The 26,929-nt window shown below is 45.8% G+C and overlaps 2 protein-coding genes across 4 annotated transcripts in view; both read right to left on the bottom strand.

Moving 5' to 3' along the window:
- Positions 1-6,551: 6,551 nt before the first annotated feature.
- On the bottom strand, positions 6,552-20,656 carry LOC141104608 (uncharacterized). Its single transcript, XM_073594243.1, has 7 exons — positions 20,280-20,656; positions 15,407-15,530; positions 15,192-15,290; positions 14,874-14,979; positions 13,580-13,677; positions 13,337-13,475; positions 6,552-9,192 (listed from the first exon to the last, which is right to left on the bottom strand). Exons 3-7 carry the CDS (start codon positions 15,288-15,290, stop codon positions 8,030-8,032), a joined length of 1,605 nt encoding a protein of 534 aa, XP_073450344.1. The 5' UTR covers positions 15,407-15,530; positions 20,280-20,656; the 3' UTR covers positions 6,552-8,029.
- Positions 20,657-24,140: 3,484 nt separating this feature from the next.
- Positions 24,141-26,929, bottom strand: part of LOC141104572 (NACHT, LRR and PYD domains-containing protein 3-like) — a 36,179-nt gene continuing 33,390 nt past the window's right edge. For all 3 annotated transcript variants that reach the window (XM_073594176.1, XM_073594179.1, XM_073594177.1), the window contains 2 exons: positions 26,029-26,109; positions 24,141-24,781 (listed from right to left, as the gene is read on the bottom strand). In XM_073594176.1, coding sequence (XP_073450277.1) covers positions 24,718-24,781; positions 26,029-26,109 — 145 coding nt within the window. In that variant the 3' untranslated portion in view covers positions 24,141-24,717. The remainder of the gene's footprint in view (positions 24,782-26,028; positions 26,110-26,929) is intronic.

Raw genomic sequence — 26,929 nt, 5'->3', positions numbered from 1 at the left:
GAAAAGAATGATATCTCAATGATGCCTGCATATATCCACTCAAAGTCCAGGATGGCATATGATGGCCTACACGCGGGATGAAGTTTTAAATATTGTATTAATTAAGAATGAATTCTTAATTAATATATAATTATTACGATAGAATTTAATTGAACTAATTCATAATTAAAATAAAATCATTTCATAATTGAAAATAACGTTTATTTTAGCATTTTATACCTTTCTAAACATATTGTAAATATTAGCAGTCATTATAATACTTGAGCATTCATCCCAACTGTCTTTCATTATTATAGCTTACTTTTCTTTTTTTCACTTATGAAGGATTTACATTTCCCTTTTATCTAGCTTTGCTTGCCTTGCTTGAGCCTGACACACCAGCTGTAGAACTGGGGGGGGAGGTCAGAGGCTACCTACAGCAGCCAGCGATGGCCTCGCCCTTCCAACAAACCCCCTTTGCACACTCATCTCTCCTGTCCCGGGGATCCACCAGTTCTGGACCCTGGAATTTCTTTGTGTTGTCCATCCAAGACAAGGCACATCCAATTCGCATAGGTGTGAACCCAACCTAAGTCTTTGGTAGAGCGAAATGGCTTGGGTTTGGCTCTCCGCAAAGTGGGTGCCCATTAAAGTTAGTGGTCACCCAAGCTGAGTAGTTTATATGCTGTTGCATCAGAAAGTGTGGCAAAAAAAAAAACAACCCAAGAGCCCAACAATGACTTATTGGTTCAGTAATTGACCATGGAAAGAGCAACAGCCAACGCATTTCAAGTGCTTGTGGATCTCTTCCTTTCTGGGGCCCCAAGAACTATGGAGTGGCACCATAGACATATGGTGCCATATACCAATATCAGCAAAAATTCATGATGACAACGTTTCAGTGACCTCTTACCTTCCATCAGCAGTAATTCTATCCTATCAGTTTCCCTTTAAGCTAATGTAGGACATCTCATATATTATGGAGCTGCACCACTATCCACTGTACCATAGCCTCTGTTATTGCTTGATTAGGCTAGTGCAGGTTCAATCCTCCCTCCCCTTACCTGTATGTACCATTATGTTTCCAGGGACGTTCTAGCATTCAAATTTTGTCAGAGAAATGTGAGGACCCCTTCTGGCCTGCTGCAGCTCCCTCCCAAACACTCCTACAACCCATCACACTAACTAGTCAATAGGGAGCCAAAAGTGGGAGATGCCTTCACCTGTCTTGGAGAGAGTCAAAATTTGCATATCTGAGTTCCCCAAGATGGAAGGCTCCCAAGGTCTTGGGATAGATCGTGAGCTCCTTTTACATCCTAAAAATGTCTTATAAACTGAGTGGAAGAACCTAAGATGAGAAGAACAAGGGTCACAACTATGGTGGTGAGATCTCTTTGGATACCAGGTCTCTGAACCTGCTAAGGCTTTTACACAGAGGCCCCACTCTTCTTCTCAGGTTTTTTACATTGTTTTTCTTAATGGAGAATGCGAAGGGAAAAGTTGGAACATCTGATGTAGGTAGGAACAGAATAGCCAAGAACTATGGTGGAAAAGACCTGCTGCTGATGTCTTCGGAGATACCAAATACCAATAAGTGAGGTCTGTGCCCACCCACCACCGACAACTACACTATACTGAGGTGGTGTACATGTACAGCTTTTAGAGACATGAGGACCTCATAAACAGAATGTTTTAATAAAGATACTGGGAACTCCCTCAATCCCTCATGAGTGCAAGGGCTATGTTACTTTATGGAGAACCGCATGGCCTATCTTCATGATACTTAAAGCGGAGCTCCACCCAAAAGGGAAGTTCTGCTTTAAGGACTCGTTTCCGGCTCCTCTTGAACAATTGACACTTTTGAAGAGTGGGGGGGGGGTGGGAGCAAGTACCTGATTTTGACAGGTACCCACTTCCCACTTCGGTTTCTGACTGCCGTAGCGGTCAGAAACGGAAGTTCTCCTCCCTCCCTCCCCCTGCAGTCTTCTGGGACACTAACAGGTAACAGAAGACTGCATCCCTCACTCACGATGCGCAGTGGGCATCCGGCTGTGAAGCCGCAAGCTGTCACAGCCGGGTGCCCATAGTGAAGATGCCAGCGCCGGGGACCAAAGACAGTGGGTGAGACCGACTAGGGTGAGCACACCGCTGGATTGTGGGACAGGTTAGTGGCTGTTTTTAAAAAGTCAGCAGGTACAGTTTTTATAGATGCTGACTTTCATTTTTTCCACAGGTGACTGGAACTCCTCCTTAAGACCAATATAACACTCTTTGGAGTCCTTGTATCCTTTTTATGGGATCTTCGGCATATTAAAACCTCTCCACCTCTTAAAGTGGGACACTTGTGAACTTCACGGCCTGCTCACAGGGTGACATCATGGCATGACCAAGAACCCTTTTGCCGCGTACACACGAGCGGAATGTCCGACAAAAAAAGTCAGACGGAAGCTTTTCATCGTCTATTCCGAGCCTGTGTATGCCTCATCGGACTTTTTTTTTTAGAAAATTCTGACGGACCTAGAAATGGAACATGTTCTAAATATTTCTGATGAAACCAATTCCTATCGGGAAAACCGCTTGTCTGTATGCTGTTCCGACGGACCAAAAACAACGCATGCTCTGAAGCAAGTACGGGACGGAAGCTATTGGCTACTGGCTACTGAACTTCCTTTTTCTAGTCCCGTCATACGTGTTGTACGTCACTTCGTTCTGGACGGTCGGACTTTGGTGTGACCGTGTGTAGGCAAGACCGCTTGAGCGGAATTCCGTTGGAGAAACCTTCGGAGTTTATTCCGACGGCAAAACCGGTCGTGTGTACAGGGCATTCGTGTTCGTAGCTGTCTAGAACAATGGATGTTTTTCTATCTTTTCCTTCTTCTAATCTCATTTTCCTTTCATCCTTTATTCCTTCTCGTCCATCTTTACCATGGCATCAGTCATCAAACTTGCCCATCTATCATAGACTATACACTGAGAACCTCTGAAATGTGTAGGCGTATGTGGGACACTTAGGCCCCTGTCATGTGGGCACTGTCAGATGCCAAAACCAGGCAATGGTCGGTGGAGAGCCCCGTACACAATGCTACAAAACTGCACAAAAAAAAAACCGTAAGGCATGCCACATTCTGCAAGTGATACCACCTGCCACTGCACCCCACAAAGGTGAATGGAGCCACCCTGCAAATACATGTGAAATCCAACATCAAACAGCCTTGTAGGAGGCGTCATATTAACTTTATTCAGGCCACACAAGTCCTGCCTTGGAATTGCACCCCGCTGACGCATTTCGCCCTTACACATTTATTCATAGGATTAAGGGTGAAACATGTGAGAGCCGGGAGGTTCCAAGGCGGGGCATGGCAGCACGTATGTGTAACTTGATTTAAAGTAGGTTTTTAAACGCAGCGGCGTCATCGGAGTGCAACCATCCGGCCATCTGGTTACACGGGTGAGCAGGCACCTGATTCACCTCAATGGTATTTCCCATGATTAAGCTCCAAGGGGTGGAGCAAAACGTGCTGGGGACGTGGCCTGGTTGAAGTCTGGGCTGAGGCTGCCATTCATCTCACTTCATGCACATGGGTCTGCTTCATGATGTGCGGCTTATGGATCTTTTCCTTTGACATAGCGCAGAGCAGCCCCTTACCTCCTCTTATGAAGTCCCTTGCCGGCGCTCTTGACTTCTCCTCTTTTATGAGTTGTTCCTCAGACAGCCGTGTACTGGGGAGGTATTTGTGCAGGGGTCTTCTGAGCCGAGCTGTGTGCATTCACAGACACACACAGCATGGCTCGGCCACGCCCCCCTGCTCCCGCCCCACAAGACTTGACTGACAGCAGCAGGAGCCAATGGCTTCCACCGCTCTCAGTGTAGCCTGTGAATGCAGGAAGAAAGAAGCAGCTGCTGCACACGGGACAGCGCTGAATCGAGAGAGGACTCAGGTGGGTGTTTGGGGATGGGGGGAAGGGGGGAGGAGGCACAGACATTGTAAAGAAAACACCACAAGACACAAAAGTGTTATGAAATCCATATTTTGATGTCTGATATGAATACTTCAATAAAGTGCCAAATGTTACTTTCAGCAATGAGGACTAATCAAATAAAAAAATGAAAAATATACAAATATAAAAAAATATAAGGTATTAATGGCATTTTACTTCTAGATGAACGCTTTCCATCGATATGAAGTGTTTAAAAACACTAAGAGGTGTATATATTTTTAAAATGTGCATAGCAATTCACCTAGCGAAAGTGTTTGTACATTTGTTTTGTGAGAATGTAGCAAAAAATTATAGTTATTAGGCTATTTCCTGCGCTGGTCAAATGTATATCACTGATTTAAAAATGAAAATTACTGCATTTAGCCACTAGATGGCCCTAAATATATATATAATATATATATATATATATATATATATATATATATATATATTTTAGCAGAGACCCTAGGGAATAAAATTGTTGCAACTTTTTATGTCACGTGGTATTTGCGCAGCGGTTTTGCAAACGCAATTTAAAAAAAAAAAACACTTTTATGAATTAAAAAATATAAAACACATTATATACCCCATTTTTTTTGTAAAATATGAAAGATGTAAATAAGATACCTAATGTGTCGCACTTTAACCACTTAGCGACCACCCCGCGTACATTTACTGTGGCAGGGCAGCCGATCTGCGCTGTATCATGTACCTAGTACGTGGTCTGACACTTCCGGGTCTGGGGCGCGCATGCTCGTGCTGCCATCAACCTGCGCCTGCTGTGATTATACACAGCAGGAGCCCAGCGGTGGGTACCGCAGACTGGATGTCTACCGGCGTCTGCCGATTAGTCAGGACACAGGCAGAATGACAATCTTCCTATGTAAACAAGGCAGATCGTCCTTCTGTCAGCGGGGAAGATGGTGATCCTGTGTTTCTGGAAAGCAATCCCCCAGTCAAAGCACCTCCCCCACAGTTAGAAAGCACTCCCTAGGCTCACATTTAATCCTTTGATCGCCCCTGATGTTAAACCCTTCCCAGCCAGTGTCATTAGTACAGTGACAGTGCATATTCTTAGCACTGATCAGTGTATTAGTGTCACTGGTCCCCAAAAAAAGTGTCAGTTAGTGTCCAATTTGTCCGCTGCAATATTTCAGTCCCGCTATAAGTCGCTGATCACCGCCATTACTAGTTAAAATTTAAAAATTAAAAAAAATGTCCCATAGTTTGTAGACGCTATAACTTTTGCGCAAACCAATCAATATACACTTATTGTGATCTTTTTTTTTTTTTTACCAAAAATATGTAGCAGAATACATATTGGCCCAAACTGATGAAGAAATTTGATTTTTCACAATTTTTTTATTGGATGTGTTTTATAGCAGAAAGTTAAAAAAAAATGTTTTTCAAAATTCTTGGTCTGTGTTTGTTTATAGCGCAAAAAATAATAACCGCAGAGGCGATCAAATACCACTAAAAGAAAGCTCTATTTGTGGGGAAAAAAGGACATACATTTTATTTGGGTACAGCGTCGCAGGACCGCGCAAATGTCAGTTAAAATAACGCAACGCTGTATCGCAAAAAATGGCCTGGTCAGGAAGGATGCGTAAACCTCCTGGTTAAAATTGCGCACGCTCGTGGAATGGCGACAAACTATGGTACTTAAAAGTCTCCATAGGGCGAAGCTTTATACATTTTTACAAGCTACCAGTTTAGAGCTACAGAGGAGGTCTAGTGCTAGAATTAGTGCTCTCGCTCTAACAGTTGCGGCGATACCTCACATTTTTTTTTATCACTTTTATTCCCATTACTAGGAGTGTAAACATAATAGAAATAAGGATGACAGGTCCTCTTTATGGAGAGATCTGGGGTCAAAAAGACCCCAAATCTCTCCTTTATCTTTAAAAGCAAAAGAGGAAAAAAATAGTTTTGTTTTTTGCTTTAAAAAGAAAAAAATGTTTACTTCTGCACTGGACCGGAAGTGACGTCATGACGTCGCTCCGGTCCTCCAAGGCCATAGAGGTGATCAAAGAGGATCTACTCTTTGATCACCAGTGGGAGCAGCCGGCCGTACTGTCGGAACGTTTATTAGGCAAACCGGTGGAATTGATAAGCCGAGAGACACCGGCGAGCGGCGGGAGGGAGGGGACGTTCCCTTTCCGACGCTTTTGAAAGCGTTCCAGTGGCTCGGAACCCTTTCATAAAAAAAGGCAAGCACCGCCTGAAAAAAAAAAACTGTACCCAGGTTATGGCTGATATTTTCAACCATAATCCCAGTAAACCACTTCAAAGCCGCAACGTACATATACATACTGCGGTTGTGAAGTGGTTAAATCAATGAAAGACATTCGACCAACACAAAAAATAGCCTAATTCGCCCCATTCACACAGAATACATGTATATGAACTTGCTATGCCATTTATTTATTTATTTTTTACAGTGCCTTGAAAAAGTATTCATACCCCTTGACATTTTCCAAATTTGGTCATGTTACAACCAAAAACTTATTTTATTGGGATTTTATGTGATAGACCAACACAAAGTGGAACATAATTGTGAAGTGGAAGGAAAATGATAAATGCTTTTCACATTTTTTTTTTACAAATAAATATGTGAAAAGTGTGGTGTACATTTGTATGGCGCCCCCCTGAGGAGTCAATACTTTGTAGAAACACCTTTCACTGCAATTACAGCTGCAAGTCTTTTTGGGGATGTCTCTACCAGCTCTGCACATCTAGAGAGGGACATTTTTGCCCATTCTTCTTTGCAAAATATCTCAAGCTCTGTCAGATTGGATGAAGAGCGTCTGTGAACAGCAATTTTCAGGTCTTGCCACAGATTCTCAATTGGATTTAGGTCTGGACTTTGACTGGGCCATTCTAACACATGAATATGCTTTGATCTAAACCATTCCATTGTAGCTCTGGCTGTATGTTTAGAGTCGTTGTCCTGCTGGAAGGTGAACCTCCGCCTCAGTGTCAAGTCTTTTGCAGACTCTAACAGGTTTTCTTCTAAGATTGTCCTGTATTTGGCTCCATCCATCTTCCTATCAACTCGGACCAGCTTCCCTGTCCCTGCTGAAGAAAAGCATCCCCACAACATGATGCTGCCACCACCATGTTTCACGGTGGGGATGGTGTGTTCAGGGTGATGTGCAGTGTTAGTTTTCCGCCACAGCGTTTTGCTTTTAGGCCAAAAAGTTCAAATTTGATCTCATCTGACCAGAGCACCTTCTTCCACATGTTTGCTGTGTCCCCCACATGGCTTCTTGCAAATTGCAAATGGGACTTCTTATGGCTTTATTTCAACAATGGCTTTCTTCTTCTTGCCACTCTTCCAGAGAGGCCAGATTTGTGGAGAGCACAACTAATAGTTGTCCTGTGGACAGATTCTCCCACCTTAGCTGTGGATCTCTGCAGCTCCTCCAGAGTTACCATGGACCTCTTGGCTGCTTCTCTGATGAATGCTCTCCTTGCCCGGCCTGTCAGTTTAGGTGGACGGACATGTCTTGGTAGGTTTGCAGTTGTGCCATACTCTTTCCATTTTCGGATGATGGATTGAACAGTGCTCCGTGAGATGTTCAAAGCTTGGGATATTTTTTTATAACCTAACCCTGCTTTAAACTTCTCCACAACTTTATCTCTGACCTGTCTGGTGTGTTCCTTGGCCTTCATGATGCTGTTTGTTCACTAAGGTTCTCTAACCAACCACCGAGGGCTTCACAGAACAGCTGTATTTATACTGAGATTAAATTACACACAGGTGGACTCTATTTACTAATTAGGTGACTTCTGAAGGCAATTGGTTCCACTAGATTTTAGTTAGGGGTATCAGAGTAAAGGGGGCTGAATACAAATGTACGCCACACTTTTCACATATTTATCTGTAAAAAATGTTGAAAACCATTTATCATTTCCTTCCACTTCACAATTATGTGCCACTTTGTGTTGGTCTATCACATAAAATCCCAATAAAATACATTTATGTTTTTGGTTGTAACATGAGAAAATTTGGAAAATTTCAAGGGGCATGAATACGGTACTTTTTCAATGCATTGTATATACAGACCCCTTAGCTCAAGTTTAAAATATCTTCTGCCCTTGGGTCACTTGACGCTGTCCTTCTTGGTCTCTCTTTGCTGTGCCCCCGCTGATGGTAGACAAGCTTGGACTTCTGCGTGAAACGTCTCCCACAGTCAAGGCAAGAAAATGGTTTTTCGCCTGTGTGGACCCTCTGATGCGTATCAAAGCCAGATTTCTGAGTGAAAGATTTCCCGCACACGGGACACGTGAACGGCTTCACTCCGGTGTGGGACCTCAGGTGCGTAATAAGATACGACTTATACCGGAAAGTCTTTGAGCACTCTGTACAAGTATGAAGCTTTGGTGGCCGCCGAGGGTTCCTGCTAGAAGAGATCTTGCACTCAGGGCAGGAGCTCCCGTCTTCCCCTGATAGAGTTTTCGACCTCTGTGTGAAATCTTTCCCACACTCCGAGCATGGGAAAGTCTTTTCGAGTGCGTGAATTTTCTGGTGCATGAGGAGCCCGGAACTTTTTGAGAAACTCTTCCAGCACTGAGAACAAGAAAAAGGTTTTTCCCCGGTATGAATTCGCTGGTGCTCCACCAGGATGTATTTGCGGGTGAAGCTTTTGTCGCACTCGGAACATGAATAAGGCTTTTCCCCCGTGTGGACCCTCTGATGTTCGAGAAGCGTTGACTTCCGCGAAAAGCACTTCCCGCACTCTGTGCAGTCAAATGTTTTCTCCTCCTCGGAGAGGTGGGCGACCGGTGGGAACAGCTTCTGGCACTTGAAGCAGAAGGTCTGTTCCCCCATCTCAAAGTTGGTCATGGGCATGAAAAAAGCCCCGCACCCCGAGCAAGGGAATTTCTTTGCCCCCCCGTGAGTTTTATGATGCAGAATGAGCCCCGACCTCTGTGTAAAACATTTCCCGCACTCCCAGCACGAGAAAGGCTTCTCGCCCGTGTGGATCCTCCGATGCTCAATCAGGATGGACTTGCGCGTGAAGCTTTTGCCACATTCCGGGCAAAGGAACGGCTTCTCGCCGGTGTGGGTTCGGCGATGCTGAAGAAGCGTGGAGTTCTGACTGAAGCATTTATCACATTCAGGGCATGTGTAGAACTTAACGAGATTGTCTTCCGGGAAATCATCCTCGTCCATATCACAATCCAGAGATAAGCTCCGTCCCTCAGAGGTCTTTTTGACATACTGTCCATCTGTGGGGGGATTAAAAATACCTTTTTCACCTAAAAGTCCAACACTTAGCCAGAATGTTTCTTTGTTTCATATGAAGTCAGGTTCTAAGCTCCGCCAGGTTTTTATAGCTGAAAGCCGTAAGGGTGCTACACCTACGGTGATAGAGTCCAGAGTGATTTTTTTTAACTGTATAATTAACCACTTGCTTACTGGGCACTTAAACCCCCCTCCTGCCCAGACCAATTTTCAGCTTTCAGCGCTGTTACACTTTGAATGACAATTGCGCGGTCATGCTACACTGTACACATATGACATTTTTATCATTTTTTTTCCCCACAAATAGAGCTTTCTTTTGGTGGTATTTGATCACCTCTAGGGTTTTTTTTTTATGTTAAAAAATGAAAAAAGACCAAAAATTAAAAAAAAAATACAAAACTTTGTTACCAAATTTTGCAAACAGGTAATTTTTCTCCTTCATTGATGTACGCTGATGAGGCTGCACTGATGGGCACCGAAAGGCTGCATTAATAGACACTGATAAGGTGGCACTGGTGGGCACTGATAAGAGGCACTGGTGGTCACTGAGAGGTGGCACTGATGGGCACTGAGGGGTGGCACTGACGGGCGGCACTGTAGGGCATTGATAGGTGGCACTGAAGAGCACTAATAGGTGGCACTGATAGCTGGCACTGATAGGTGATAGTGATGGGCACTGATGGGTGGCAGTGATGGACAGTGATAGGCAATGGTAGGTGAGACTGATAGGCAGCACTGCTAGGTGGCACTGATGAGGTATTGATTGGCACCACTGGTGGGCATTGATTGTTGGCACTGATGTGGTGGCACGGATTTACACATGTAGGCACTGATATGCACTGTGTGGGTACTGGCAGGTGGCACTGGCAGGCGGTACTGGTTGGCACAGATGAGGCGGCTTTGCCTCTTCCTCTTGAGGACCTATGTCCCTTACACAGAAGCCGGTGATCGGCATTTTTTAAAAACGATTACCGATCTGCTGTTTACATCACACGATCAGCTGTCTTTGGCTGACAGCTGATCATGTGGTAAGAGGCCAGGATCGGATGGGAACAGGTTAATTAAATAAAAGAGCCGACGCATTTCAGGGGTCCACACAGACCCCCTTCATCAGGGTTTAAAGCAGAACTTCACCCTCTTCCACCACTTCCCTCCATTCCACCTCTCCTTCCATCTTCCGAAGGTATCACGCTGTTTGTTTTTTTATACTTTTTTTTGTAGGCAAAAATGTCCTGCCTCGCCTCCCCATGCACATCAGTCGCCTTAGGCGATTGATGTGCCATCTGCCTGCTGTGCCTCCCGGGATATGCATGTCACAGGCATAGTCTTCTATTAGAAAAGAAGGAGAGGGCGGGCCTGTCGGCGCATTATCGGGAGGCCTGCCCGCTGAACCAGGAAGAGCCAGTGGGCCCCTCGATGATGTCAGAAAGAACATGGCGGCTTGGGACAAAGCCGTGGCCGGGCATGAGAGGATCTCAGTGTGACATTGCTGGATCCGCTAGATGTATGAGTATCTAAAATGTGCCAATACCCCCCTAAGGTAAGCAGGGGGTGGGGAAAAAACGGGGCGGGTGCAGATCCGCTTTAAGTATTATGTAACTTCGGCAATGCCTGAGCTCAGTGATTTAAAAGTGTTTATGGATCCCTAAGTAGTACTTTGAGTTCAGGCATTACTGAGGTTACTATCAGGGCTGGGCTCAGCCCTTCCTTCTCTGAGCTGGCCGCTCAGCTGTTGGCTAATTGCCAGCTCCTATCTCTCCGCAGGTACTCAGCTGTTGATGATTTCCTGCTCGTCAGCCCTGCCTACTTAAGCTGCTCAGCCCAGTGGATCTCTGCCTTCGCCTTGGTCAACATCACAGAACCTATCTCCGGCGTTCCTGTTTAAAGACTTGCCTTGCTGACATCCCTTCTGGCTCCAGATCCTGCTTGCTGTTCCACTACATTGATCCCTGACTTCTGGCTTGGCTGACTATCCGTTCCGGTTACTCAACTTTGGCTATGTTTTGACTACGTTTGTTCTTTTCACTTTTATTATTAAACAAGTGTGATTTAACTGTACTTCTATCTCGGTCTGATTTCATGGTTTCTGACAGTTACATAATACTCAAGCCCCGATGAAGGAGTGTGTGGACCCCTGAAACGCGTTGGCTCTCTTATTATATTAATTATTTAATAAAACAAATTAAAAATCACTCTAGACTTTGTCACTATCGGTGTGGAGCCCTTACTGCTTTCTACAAACTGTATATGTATTCCTTTCAAGACTCCCTCTTTACCTATCATGTTATATGGGAGCAACCTCACCAAAACGATTCAGTTTAAAGCAGAATTCCATCCAAAAATAACAATATAAACATGAATGGCCCACTAGAAGAAAAATACAAAACAAAACCAGCTTTTGCTGCAATATTTACGTGCAATCTAAAGCAGGATTCTCCAAACTTTTCAAAGAAAGGGCCAGTTTATTGTCCTTCAGACTTTAGGGGGTCCAGACTGTGCCCAGTGGGAGTAAACAATGCCCGATCTTTGGTATTAAGGGGACAAATAGTTGGTGTCAGTGGAACCAACCATTTGCCCCCCTAATACCAAAGACCACTAGGCACAGTTCGGACCCCCTAAGGTCTGAAGGACAATGACACCAACCATTTGCCCCTTAATACTAAAGATTGGGCATTGTTTACTCCCACTGGGCACAATCCGGACCCCCTAAAGTCTAAAGGACAGTAAATTGTCCCTTTCTTTAGAAAGTTTGGAGACCAAAAAGGGCCAGTTTACTACCTTCAGACTTTAGGGGGCCCGGACTGTGCCCAGTGGGAGTAAACAATGCCTGATGTTTGGTAGTAGGGGGGCAAATGGTTGGTGTCAGTGGGAGGAATAGTGCCCCATTTTTGGTGTCAGTGGCAGGCAATATGCCTCCATTGTTGGTGTCAGTGGCAGAAATAATAACTCAAAAGCCGGATAAAGGCAAGCAAAGGGCCAAAACCCGGCCCCGGGGCTGCAGTTTGGACACCACCGATCTAAAATTTTCCCTTGCATTCGTTTTTTTTCTGCCCCTAGATGTCCTTAATCTGATGGCCAGCATCATTCAACCCACTTCCTCTGAGCCCAGGTCATCCCGGACGTGCCCCGAACCTGTGACTCGACGGTGAAAGGAGAAGCAGCACAGGAACGGGATAGTCTTACTGTCACTCTGCTCTCGTCTCCTATCAGCATGCTCCTTGTCAGCACATGAACTCCTTCTCATACTCACAGTCCAGCCCTGCTGCACAGGGGATGCGGGAGGCTGATACCAGGTCACCTTCAGGTACTTGCACTGCTTACATTTAATAAGGTATTATTAACTACATAGCCGCATTAATTTGTGTCTTATATATCTGCCCAGATATAAGTCTCAATAATTATGATGGACACTAACCTCCATGACTGAAAAAACTGAAATCCAATGAATGACAGGGGCAGGCCAGGGACAGTCAGGCTGGGAAAGGAAAAGGCTAGATGATGTGGGCACCCTTCAGCCAGGAAATGAGATCTGATGAGGCTGTATCTGACTTTATGCAGCTAGACTTCAGCAGGTAGGAACAGAACCAGAAACTATGGACTTGGTGATGGGAAAAGGACACACATTGATTTTATATGTGGTGTTGAAGAATATGGGAGAGTGGGAATCACGGACAACGATGAAGAAGGATGACCTATGGTTTGGTTCGAACTTTGGTTCGGAGAGAACGCGGAAGGAAGCTGTCACTCCTGCCGAATCAACTGTCCCAGGGCTCGGCATACTTCCCTTGACTTACTTATCTGCTAGGATTTTAACCATCAATGTTAATGTGAGCCTCACCTTCTTGTTTACCCTTGGGTGTAATTCTACGCGCTAGTCGCTTTACTTTTATGTGACTCTTCTGCTGCCACCCCTGCGTTGGCTTGCACCACTGAGATTTGAAGCTGCAGATACGCAAAGGGGTGCTGTTGAAATCATTGACCTAACATGGCGGGTGGAAATGCGCTGGCTGCAGTTGATTGGGCGGCAGTAACAGCTTCTTTCCAGGTTTGGTCCAAACCCAAGTTCAGGTCAAACCCTAGTTTGTCCCTGACAATCAACAAGTCGGAGATTTTGTGTTCATTCCTCACCAGCGCCAATCTCTGCCGGATTATCCTCCTCGTCAGTCATCATTGGTATTGCACTCTCCTCCTCCATTTCTTCTTTTACATCTAGATTTTCCTTCACTTCTTCTTTCACAATTATATTTAGGTCATCCAGGGTCTCCGGCTGAATATTTCATAACATATGCGGATTAGGTCCGACCAGTTTTATGACAGACACCGTAAAATACAAGATGGTTTTGAGTTTCAAGACCCTCATCTCCCATCTACCTGATCATAGTGAGGGATCTCATGAGCTTCCTGTGTGTAATCCCGGAAATACAGAGGATGGGGACATCTCTCTGGTGAGTTTCTGTTACTGAATCCATCTGAGGAAGGCAAAGAAAAGCAATCAATTCAAGGTCAGTACCCCACTTGTAACAAACAGGATAAGCTTTACAATGAAATATATCTCCAATCAAAAAGGAACTATACCCAATTACCCTCAAGTCTAAGTTTAAGCTGGCCACATACCATTTTTCTTCTGAAGATGTTTAACCCCTTGACCAGGCGAGTTGCTAGGTGGCAAAAAAAACAGGGGCTTCAGCCCAGAGTCCGAGCCCAGCACCGGGGGGGGGGATAGTACCTACCTGATGCGCGCTGACCTACTTGACACTGACCTACACTGACACACACTGACCTACCTGACATACACACTGACCTACCTGACATACACTGACCTACCTGACACACACACTGACCTACCTGACACACACTGGCCTACCTGACACACACTGACCTACCTAACCTACACTAACCTACCTGACATACACTGACCTACCTGACACACACTGACCTACACGACATACACTGACCTACCTGACCAGACTTCAGGGGTCCTCCTGCAGCTCAGCTGCGCCCATCACATAAGTAGAGTAGACACCAGTGTCCAGGCAGCAAGAGAGAGCCATGTTGATTAGAGAGCCACCTGCCTGAGCACCGAGTGGGGTCGGGATCTTCTGACAGTGGCGCGGCGGCCACATTGTAATTCCTGCCTTCTGGAGCCTGCAGCACCTATGATGGACATCATGCCCCGTGGGTCCCCACATTGGACCAGTGGGACGTCCATCAGTGCTGCAGGCTCCAGAAGGCGGGACCTGCTATTATACTCGGCCGCACTTGGGATCAGATCAGTCCCCGCTCAGCGGCGGCGTTCGGGGCTAATAATAGAACCGCGCCCAACCGAGACCCGGGGCTTTTTGGGGACCCACTCGGGGCTTCAGCCACTGTCAGCCCCCCCCTCCCCCCCTACCGATGCCACTGCCCTTGACGCCAACATAAGACATACAGAATACGCAGCCTCACTGGACTGGGCTTTTTGCCGTGGGGCCGCATATATGTGTTTCTGTCTGTGTTCTGGGAGCGTGCCGCACAGTGCGCAGGGATTAAGGTTCTCGTGCAGAAACTCATTTGCTTCTCTACAAATGCTTGAAATGTGACAAATGGCCTGCCATGTTTTTAAGGTTTACATTAAAAATATATTATTACTCAATAGAGATAGAGATATTTGGGGTTTATAACTCACCTGTATTCTGTAAAGTCACGTTTTCCTCATCAAACGGCTCTTCTCCCATTGGATACGTCTCTTCTTCCTTTTCAACTTCAATTTTAACATTACACCGAATTACACCCTCAATTAGAAAACAGAAATGTCCGGTTAAATGAACGGAGGGATGTCGGCTTATAATACACAAAACAACCTCCTTCAGGTCCCACAGTTTGTTTCTATGAGGAGTCTTCAAAAAGTTTCCGCACTTTTATATATATAACTTAGATTTAAAAAAAAAGTGGAAACTTTTTGAAGAACTCTTGTATTTGGAGTTCAGGACTCATCTCCACCTACCTGATGATGGTGGGGGGGTGGTGTGATCTTCCTGTGTGGAAACCCGGGAATAGAGAGGACGGGGACATCTCTCTGGTGGGTTCCCATTACTGGATCCATCTGTAGGAAACACACACACTGACTGAATACATTGTTTCTATGTGTTTATCAGATGATGGGGGATCTAGGTGGACCCTCCGTACTGCTCTCTCCTTTACAATAAAGTCTCCTCTTACCCGGTGATGTGAGGGGCGGCTGATCCTCCATCATGACGTCCTTGTAGAGATCCTTGTGTCCTTCTAAATACTCCCACTCCTCCATGGAGAAATAGACAGTGACATCCTGACACCTTATAGGAACCTGACACACAATTAAACACTTGAATGAGACAATGTAATTATGAAGTGGGGGCCCTATCCCAGCTCCTGAAAATCGTGAAGGAAATCTGGAGTTGGGCTTTAACATTTCCTGTACACATGTACACTACATTACCAAAAGTATTGGGACACCTGCCTTTACACACACATGAACTTTAATGGCATTCCAGTCTTAGTCTGTGGGGTTCAATATTGAGTTGGCCCACATTTTGCAGCTATAACAGCTTCAACTCTTCTGGGAAGGCCATCCACAAGGTTTAGGAGTGTGTCTATGGGAATGTTTGACCATTCTTCCAGAAGCGCATTTGTGAGGTCAGGCACTGATGTTGGATGAGAAGGCCTGGCTCGCAGTCTCCGCTCTAATTCATCCCAAAGGTGTTCTATCGAGTTGAGGTCCGGACTCTGTGCAGGTCAGTCAAGTTCCTCCACCCCAAACTCGTTCGTCCATGTCTTTAGGGACCTAGCTTTGTGTACTGGTCCAAATCATTTGGTGGAGGGGAGATTATGGTGTGGGGTTGTTTTTCAGGGGTTGGGCTTGGCCCCTTAGTTCCACTGAAAGAAACTCTTAAGGCATCAGCATACCAAGACATTTTGGACAATTTCAAGTTCCCAACTTTGTGAGAACAGTTTGGTGAGGGCCCCTTCCTGTTCCAACATGACTGCCCACCAGTGCGTGGTAAGATGATCCCGGCCCCTTACCACATGATCAGCTATCAGCCAATGACAGCTGATCACGTGATGTAAACAGAAGATCGGCAATTGGCTTTTCTTTCTCCTCACGCTGACAGCTTGAGGAGAAAAAAAAGCCCATCACCGGCTTCTGTCAAAGGGACATCGGTCCCTCTCACTGAGAGCCGCCGCTTCCTCATCTGTGCCCACCAGTGCCACCTGCCAGTGCATACATATCAGTGCCGCCAATCAGTGCCCAACAGCTCCACCTATCAATGCCCATCAGTGCTGCCAATCAGTGCCTATCAGTGCTTCATCATCAGTGCCACCGATCAGTGCTGCCTATCAGTGTCACGTACCAGTGTCCATCAGTGCCACCCATTCGTGCCCATCAGTGCCACCTATCAATGCCCTTCAGTTCCACCCATCAGTGCCACCTCTCAGTGCAACCTATCAATGTCCATCAGTGCCGCCTTATCAGTGCCGCCTCATCAGCGCATATCAATAAGCCCGGGTTCACACCTATGCAAACTAGATGTGCGTTTCCGCACATCTAATTCGCATAGCAGGAGAATGTGACTGGCTCACATATCTCCGGGGCGGCTGCGGAGCGCACTGCACAAAAACGCTGTGCGTCTTTGGCTCAGTTTCAGGGCCAAATTCAGGCATAGAATCGGCCCTGATTCGTCCCTGAAACGGGGAACAGGGACGCACAGCGCTCCTGTGCGATCCGCAGCCCGTTATAGTGTGAACCCGGGCTGAAGGAGAAAAATTACCTGTTTGCTAAATTTTATAAAAAATTTTTAAAAATATTTTTTTTTAAATTTCGGTCTTTTTTTGTTTTTTTGCAAAAAATAAAAAACCCAGCGGTGAATAAATACCACCAAAAGAAAGCTCAATTTGTGGGGAAAAAAATTAAAAAATGTAATTTGTGTACAGTGTAGCACGACCGCGTAATTTTCATTCAAAGAGTGACAGAGCTGAAAGCTGAAAATTGGCCTGCGCAGGAAGGGGGTTTAAGTGCCCCGGTAAGCAAGTGGTTAACTAATGCCTGGAAAGCTTCGGCATAGAAAGACTTGTCAGCACACCTGAACCATCCTAGGACAGCCTGCTTCACTTCGTCATGGAAAGATTTGTCTCTTGTGCAATTTCATGAAAGGTTATGCATCAATTGTCCAGGATCAGGAGTTCCATGCGCTGAATGATCACAGGAATGACTGCTGTGGGCTGGGAACCACCACGCTCGGGATCGTCACTGACGGACATACAGCCATCTTTGAAACGTATAGGGCTCATTTTCACTTGCTTCGGCTTCAACACACCTTAATGGCTAGTTTACACTTGCTTCAAAACAAGGCTTCAGACAGGCTTTGTTAAAGCTCTCTGAAAGCCAGTCAAAGCTCCTGTCACTAAATAAAATGGTTAGCTTACAGTCCTGTTTACACCTTGCTTTGCTTTGCTTCGGCTTTGCTTCTAAAATTATACTCCATGTAGCTTCAGTGGTGCTTCAAAGCGTCTTCAAAGCCTTCATAGAAGTCTATGGCAAAGCTTGCTTGAAGCCCCACCGAAGCTTCATTGAAGCCCCACCTAAGCCCCACCGAAGCTTCATTGAAGCCCCCACCGAAGCCTCATCGAAGCACCAAGCAAAAGCAAGGTGTAAACAGGACTGTGTATGCAAAAAAAGAGAAAGTCGCCCTGGAACTTTAAATGAGGTGGTCACAGTTAGCCACTGAGTAACAAGAGTAATAGCAGTATAAATGTTTATTAAAATTATTGTACATACATGGATAATATAGCATATTAGCTCAGCCAATGGATCTGCACATAAGGAAGAGAATAAATAAAGTTGATACAAACGTTATATAATGCAGTATATACAAATGCACGCATCAGAAAACCCAACGCGCGTTTCTCGAGATCATTGCTCGCTCATCAGGGCCAGGGGTGGATGCGGATGACATGTATCAATGAACGAAACCAGAGATTCCATCACTGAACCCCCAAATGGACGGCAGCAGCCAAAGTATGTCACGGGAGCTGAGGGGGAGGAAGACGGACACGGGTACCCCCAGGGGGGATGCCAGGCGGCAGACATGGCATAAGTGGAGGTGAATGGTCCTATTGTCTCAGTATGTAGCTTGATAGATATCAGCTGATCCAATAATCCAATAATGGAGCAGACATAGAGACCATGGGTGAGAAAGTAAATCCTGAAAAAATGTGTTTGTCTTGATATGCAAACAGCTGAACAGCAATGGAAATCTCTGTGGTGTGCATAGTATTGGTGAGCGAAGGAAGTGGAAACAGGACTGTAAGCTAACCATTTTATTTAGTGACGGGAGCTTTAACTGGCGCTCAGAGAGCTTTAACCACTTGCCGTCCGCCATATAGCAAAATGACGGCGGCAAAGTGGTTTCAATACCCTGACCGGACGTCATATGACGTGATCAGGATATTAGGCCGCTGCGCGCCCCCGGGGGCACGCATCGCGGCGATCGTTGTTGTGGGGTGTCAGTCTGACACACTGCAACACCGATCCAGGTAAAGAGTCTCTGACGGAGACTCTTTACCACGTGATCAGCCGTGTCCAATCATGGCTGATCACGATGTAAATAGGAAGTGCCTGTGAGCGGCTTTTCCTCACTCGCGTCTGACATCCATTAGATATCCCCGGGTTTCGTTCACATTAATCTTCATCCCCACACGCTGTTCCACGCACGCACTAACACTGTTGTCTGCCATCTTGGTTAATGATCTCTGGACTGGCCCACGATATCAGCAATAGGACACATCTGCCACGTACCGCCACGCTAGCTTCCCTTTTTATACCTAAATAATTAAGAGTCCCGGTTTGACTTGAACGCCCCTTGTATTTTACAAAAAAAAAAAAAATTGGGTTGTGTTTTTTTGGGGTTTTTTTGCATTAAGGTTCAAAAAAATGTTTGTTTTTTTAAAAATTGTGTGTGACATAAAAAATTTGTAAAACCCACCATTTTATTTTCTAGGGCCTCTGCTTAAAAAATATATATATATAAAATGTTTGGGGGTTCCAAGAAATTTTCAAGCAGAAATTATTGTATGTTACATGTAAACAAAAAAGTCCTGGTCTTCAAGGTGGTTAAGGTCTGACGGACGAAACGCGTTATGGTATTTGCATAGTCTTTGACCATGTAGCCAATGAAGTCCTTCACATTTGGGTGATGACGTGTTTCCGTATCGATCTTACCTTTCCATGCTACACAAGTGTGGGGGCACTGAAGCTTGGTTACCGGGTTTTCCAGCTCCTTGATTGGTCACGGTTAAGGGATGCTAGTTTGTTTTTGTGGTTATCCAAAGACAGTTAGATCATTGTCCAAAGTCCATCAAAATCTCTTCTCAGCAGTTCACCATTTATTACTACGAATGAGCCCTGTGGGGCCTATCAAGGGGGGCTCTGGTCATCTTCTCAATGGAGGGCAATAAATCATGTGACCCCCCCGAGGTGAGGATGGGGCCGTGTACAATCTCAGTTCACCCGCATCTCACAGATCTCCTCCCCTCCCGCAGATGTCCTCAGGAGGGGAAGGAATTTCTGCAGAATTTTTTCAAGAGGTCCCATTTAGAGGCACGCTAATTCTGACCAGAAGACACAAAAGGTCTCTTTGTTTGCCGATCACATCTCAGACTCCTCTACTTGTTTTTATTTGAACCCTCACCGATCTTATAGAAGACACCTTCTACAACCATCAATGTCCCCCCCACCACCAACCTGACTGCTGACTTTTCTGAAAGTCGATATTTGCATATGGCTAGGCAACGCCCCCTGACAACCATGAAAAAATACTGAAGCCTGGTGGTTGGCCACTCATGGGGGAGGCGTGTCTGTGAGGCCAGTGATAACAGGGACAAACCAGGCCATGCCCATGGAAACCAGGAGCAGTTATTGTGTGTCTGATGTATAAAGATGAATGATCCAGATAATGACACAGGGAGGAGCAAGCCTCCACAGACTCCTCCCTTAATCATCCATGCCCCGCCCCCTGCCCAGCTGTGCGACACCCCCAGCCATGACAGAGAACGTTACCTGCTGCCAGGACCTGCCATGTCCGCCCTGCACACAGCCCACTTCCGGCTTCCCAATGGGCACTTCCGGTTCGTGCGTTCCAGCCAAACCCTGGACGGGGACTTCCTGGTTCTGCGTTCCAGCGTCCTAAAGAGTGGGCGGGGCTCGGGTGACGCAGTGAGGTGACTGTACTGAACGTTGTGTGTGTGTGTGTGGAGGAGAAGGGGGAGGGGTTCAGTGTGTCCCAAATCCACCTCTGTGCTCTGTAATCCGTCTAGCGTCACCCAATCCCTCTAACTGCCCCCCAGTCTCCCTCAGTGCCACCTCACCCCCTCTCAACTAGCGCCCCCTATATTCATTCTGTGCCATAACCCCCTTAACTGCCCCCAATTTCCCTAAATGTCTTCAGTGTCCCCCAAAACTCGTTCAGTACCCCAAATTTCCTTCATTGTCACCCCAATCCCTCTCAAATAGCGCCCCCTATCTTCCTTCTGTGCCATAACCCCCTTAACTGCCCCCAATTCCTCTAAATGTCTTCAGTGACCCCCAAAACCTTTTCAGAACCCCCAATTTCCTTCAGTGCCACTCCATCCCCCCTCATTACTCCCCAACCCCTCTCAAATAGCACCCTCCATCTTCCTTCTGTGCCATAACCCCCTTAACTGCCCCCAATTTCCCTAAATGTCTTCAGTGTCCCCCAAAACCTTTTAAGTACCCCCAATTTCCTTCAGTGCCACCCCACCCCCCTCATTATTCCCCCCAATCCCCCTCAACCAGCACCCCCTAATTACTTTGTGTGTCCCCAACCCCTTTTACTCCCCCCCCCAATTCCACTCAGTGTCCCCAAATTCCACTCAGTGCCTCCAATTCCTTTTAGTGTCCCCCAATTCCCAGCAGTGTCCTCCATTACCAACCATGCCACCAATTCCACTGAGTGCCCCCGATTCCCTTAAATGTACCCAGTTTCCCTCATCGCCTCCCCCCAATACTTTTCAATAACCCCCAATTTCCTTCAGTGCCACCCCCAACCCCGTTACTGTTCCGATCCCACTCAAATAGTGCCCCCTAATTACTGTCAGTGCCCTCAATCTTCTTAACTGCCCCTCACTTCCCCCTCTGTGTCCCCAATTCCCCCCCCCGCCCAGTGTCCCCCATTTCCTCTTAATGTATCCCAATTACATTCAGTGCCTCCATTACCCTCACTTCCCCCCAAATCCCCTCAGTGTCCATCATGTCCACCTCAGTGCTCCCCAAACCTTTTCATTACCCCCAATTCCCCTCAGTGTCCCCAAATGCCACACAGTGCACCCCAATATCCTGTGTGCCTTCAATTATTGTTAGTGCCCCCTGATCTCTCTCAGTGCCCCCAATAGCTCCAACTCCCCTCAGCATTTCCAATTCCTTTTAGTGTCCCCCAATTCCCAGTAGTGTCCCCTGTTACCAGCCATGCCACCAATTCCACAGGGTGCCCCCGATTCTCTTAAAAGTACCCAGTCTCCCACCCCCCCAAATACTTTTCAATAACCCCCAATTTCCCTCAGTGCCACCCCAACCCCATCACTGTTCTCCTGATCTCTCTCAAATAGCACCCCTTAATTACCTTCAGTGCCCTCAATCTCCTTAACTGCCCCCAATTACCCTCAGTGATCCCAATTCCCCCTCAGTGTTTCCCAATTTCATTCAGTACCCCCAGTATTTCTCAGTGTCCTCCATTATCTGTGTCTCCAATCCAAATTCCCCTTAGTGTCCCTAAATTCCGCTTAGTGTTCCCCTTTATCTTCTGTGCCCTCAATTATCCTTAGTGCCCCCTGATCCTTCCTCCATTGTCTCCAATTCCCTCAGTGTCTCCAATTCCTTTTAGTGTCCCTCAATTCTTATTAGTGTTCCCTATCAGCACCCGTGCCACCATTTCCACTGAGTGCCCCCCAATTCCCTTAAATGTAGCCAATTCCCCTCAGTGCCCCCAAAACTTTTTAGTACCCCCAATTTCCTGTTAGTGCCACCCCAGCTTCATCAGTGTTCCCCGCTCTCATAGCACCCCTAATTACCGTCAGTGCCTTCAATCTTTTTAACATTCCCCTTAGTGTCCCCCAATTCCCCTCAGTGATCCCAACTCCCCCTCAGTGTCCCCCATTTCCCTTCAGTGTCTCCCATTCCTTTTAGTGTCCCCCAGTTCCCAGCAGTGCCCCCAATTCCACTGAGTACACCCAGTTCCCTTAAATTAACTCTATTCCCCTCAGTGTCCCCCTAATACTTTTCAGTACCTCCCAATTTCCCTTAGTGCCACCACAACCCCATCAGTGCTCCCCCAATCCCTCTCAAATAGCGCCATCTAATTATAACCAGTGATCTCAATCTCCTTAACTTCGCCCTCAGTGTCCCCATTTCCATTCAGTGTTCCATGTTACCTCCTCCAATTCCATTCAGTGCCCCCAATTTTCCTCTTTGTCCTCCATTGCCATCTGTGTCCCCAATCCCCCTCATTGCCTCCATTACCCTCACTTCCCTTCAAATTGTCTCGGTACTTCAGATTCCCCTCAGTGTCCATCATGTTTACCTCAGTGTTCCCAATCCTTTTTGATGTTCCCCAATTATTTTAGTATGCCCCAGTGTTCCCCATGTCCACCTCAGTGTCCTCCAGTGCCCCCCTTCAATTTCCTTTCAGTGTTCCCCAATTTAATGGACATTTACTGCTTTATTGTGGGCCGAATTAACCAATCACATCCACAGTCAGGTAGTCATTGTCATTGCACAGTGTGATGATGCTCATTTGGTGAACAAAGAGAGCGGCTAAAGATCAGAGTCTGTGCCCTCTGTAGATACCACCTCAGCAGATGTGTAAGTATCTCTAGCGCTTACGGTAAAGAATCAACCTTCATAGATAAGTTAAAGTGTCTCCTCTTTCCCTGGCTGACCACACCTACAGAGATCCAACAAACTCCTTATGTGGTAGAAGGACACAATGTCTGACATGGGGTCTTGGAATCTCCAGAGATCCAACAAAGCCCTTCAGTAGCACAGGACTTGTATGTGGTAGAGGGACACAATGCCTGACATAGGGTCTCGGAATCACCAGAGATCCAACAAAGTCCCTCAGCAGCATAGGACTGGTATGTGGTAGAAGGACACAATGCCTGGCATGGGGTCTCAGAATTTCCAGAGATCCAACAAAGCCTTTCAGTAGCACAGGACTGTTATGTGGTAGAAGGTCACAATGCCTGACATGGGGTCTCGGAATCTCCAGAGACCCAACAAAGCCCTTCAGTAGCACAGGACTGGTATGTGGTAGAGGGACACAATGCCTGACATGGGGTCTCAGAATCTCCCGAGATCCAACAAAGTCCCTCAGCAGCACAGGACTGGTATGTGGCAGAAGGACACAGTGCCTGAGGTGGGGTCTCAGAATCTCCAGAGATCCAATAAAGTCCTTCAACAGCCACAGGACTGGTAGGTAGATGGCAAAAAAAACAAACCTGACAGGGGTTATAACCATCAGTTACTCGATCCAAAATTTAAAAAAGTTTAGCCTTTAGTTCTACTGTAAGAAAAATATGACCAAAATTTGTGAGGGCTAGATGAATGCTTGTGACATTTGTACAATAATTTTTTCATTCATAGACTCTTAGTCTCATGAGGGATAATGTCTTCACAGTTACTTTTTGCTTCCTCACTGCCCACAATTTTAAAGAAGCAGATACCCGACAGAGCTACATTTTTTGGGATGGGAGTGCCAGTAGCAAAGGCATTTATGAGATGAGATTGAGCTTCCTGCTCAGGATGACCCACAACCTAAACTACGTGTGGTACCCATCCTCCCTCCCTATCGCTCTGTGCAGCTCATACTACCTATTTCAATGTCATAAAATACCTCTATTACATCTGTTGCAGTTCCAGAGTTGGTATTTATTTTACACATTTATATAGCTCTGACATATTCCGAAAGGCTGGACATAAAACACTTCATTCTCTGCACCAAAGGAGCTCACACTCTAATGCCCCCCACCACAGTCACAAACTATTATTATATATTTATATAGCTCTGACAGTGCCGTATGAAGAACACTTAGACAGTCACATCAGTCTCTGCACCAGAGGAGTACAGTATACATTTAAATACAGTAGCTCTGACATATACCACAGTGCAGTACAGGGATCACTGAGCCAGTCACATCAGTCTCTGCACCAGAGGAGACCAGAGGAGACCCCACCACAGTCACACACAATGTATGCCCCCTGGGGCCAGTGAAGTAGGTAATGCATGAATCGGGAGTTGACTGGATCACTTGAAGGAAACTCTTAAAAAAAAGGCAGAGACAAATCTTATGTAGAAAGCGTCCTGGTAAGTAATTTGACCCGGGGTACCCAGTGCACAGCTCAGCCATTGTGTTCACATTGCTGCATCAAATGTCCATAGAAATGTTAAAAGTTCAAAATGTTTTCCAACCTTCCATAAAAACGTTCATTGTGATGGGGCTTTGGGAGAGACCACAGTCTGCGTGTTGCCTGGTTTACTTCTCCAAAACCTAAAAAATGAAAAAAAAAAGTTTTGATTATTTTTTTCCCGTACTACAAAAACACCCCTTTTACAGCTCTTATATCTTATATCTTATATCAGTTGTGTAATGGGGATCACCAGGGAAAATCTCACTATATTGATTATTTCTCCCATGCATAGTCAGCCTAGCAGCCCAGGTAGGAGCCTATAGTCCTAGTTTCCTACCAAAACATCCCTGACCCATTGAGGCATGAACTCCACTATACCTTTGAAGGTATGCTGTGGTATCTGGCACCAAGCGGTCAGTAGCAGACCCTTTAAGGCTGGGTTCACACCTATGCAAATTGGAATGTGCGTTTCCCCGCATGTGACTGGCTCTCTATGGAGCCGGTTTACACATCGCAGGAGTCCTGTGCGTCTTTTTAGTCCATTTCAGGTCCGAATTCAGCCCAAAATTCGGGCTGAAATCAGACCTGAAGCGGTGAATGGAGATGCACCAGACTCCTGCTATGAGCCTCTGCGATCTCCAGTGTGAACCCAACCATAGTCCTTTAGGCTGTGAGGTGAGGCCTCCGTGGATCGGACAATTGTTACTTTGGCACATACCACCTACCTAAACATTGTTGGTGACTAAGTATCGGTATTCCCTTATGGCAGTGGCCTCTTTCAGCAGGTTAATGAACCATTTTGGGCTCAAGAATGGTTTGAGGAGTTTGAGGTGTTGACTTGGCCTCTAAATTCTCCAGATCTCAATCCAATTGAGCATCTGTGTGATTTGTGGGAAAAAACAAGTCCGATCCATGGAGGCCCCACCTCACAACTTACAGGACTTGCTACTTGATGGCTTGGTGCCAGACACTAGAGCATACCATCAGAGGTCTAATGGTATCTATGCCTCGATGGGTCAGGGCTGTTTTGATGCCAAATAGGAGACCTACTCAATATTAGGTGGGTGATGATAAAGTTATGGCTAATGAGTGTATATAAAACATATAGTCATTAAAGTGCAATTTCAGCCCCAAAATTTCTCCAATAATGTGTGATGTCATTGATACAGCTGTGCACACTCAGGATCTGACAGATAACGCAATATTAGTATGAAGTCAGGCAGTAGACTGGCAACTGTCAGACCTCAGGTGGCTTCTCAGTTCTGCCACTGTCCTCAGAAAACAAAGTAAATTTAAATAAGGGAGCAAATGCCACATTTTTAAAAATGCTCCCATGTGGAAAAAGGACATGTATAAATCTAATACGTATGACAAAGAAAATCAGTACCATTTTGGCAGAAATGTCTTTTTTGGCTTTTCATTTTCTAAATCCGAAACCAAATTCCTTGTTAGGTTTTCTTTAGTGACCCTGAGAAAAAAAATCAATAAAAAATCAATAAGACAATGTGATATTGTTTGGTGAGTTTAAAGATGAAATGTTATGTCTCAACATACTGGGCAATATTCTGAACGAATCACCAGAACACCTCTACTTTCTCTAAAGTGGAGTTCCACCCAAAAATGGAACTTCCACTTTTTGGATTCCCCCCCTCTCTGGTGTCACATTTGGCACCTTTCAAGGGGGAGGAGGGAGCAGATACTTGTCTAATACAGGTATTTGCTCCCACTTCCTGGCATAGATCACCACGGCGCTTGCAGTGACCTACGCCACTTCCGGCGCCTACACTCTCCTCCACCGCTGTATTCTGTGAGACACAGTGACTGGTCTCTTTTTTGAGTGAACCCCATTTACAACCACACTCTGGTATCTATCCTTTAGCCAACTGCATGTCCACTGAACCACCCAATGGGTAAATCCTAGCTTGTACAACTTTTGTATTAGATCATTATGTGGAACTGTAGCAAATTCCTTGCTGAAATCAAGATATGCTATGTCCACAGCACCACCCTGGTCCAAAACATTGGTAATATAGTCCAAAAATTCAATCAGATTAGTCTGATATGATCTGCCCTCGGTAAAGCAATGCTGTTTTGGGTCCAGCAAGTTGTGCATTTTTAGGTGATCAATGATCCTTCTTTCAGGAGTGAACCCATTAACTTGACTACAATACTACAATTGATGTTATCAAGTTAATGTAATCACTCCTGAAAAGAAGGATCATTGATCACCTAAAAATACACAATGTGCACAACAATCTGACATGATCTGGCCTCAGTAAAGCCATGTT

The sequence above is a fragment of the Aquarana catesbeiana genome, linkage group LG08, assembly GCF_042186555.1.
Source record: "Aquarana catesbeiana isolate 2022-GZ linkage group LG08, ASM4218655v1, whole genome shotgun sequence".
Lineage (NCBI taxonomy): Eukaryota > Metazoa > Chordata > Amphibia > Anura > Ranidae > Aquarana > Aquarana catesbeiana.
The sequence above is the reverse complement of the archived record's forward strand: the minus strand, read 5'-3'. Positions and strand labels throughout refer to the sequence as shown.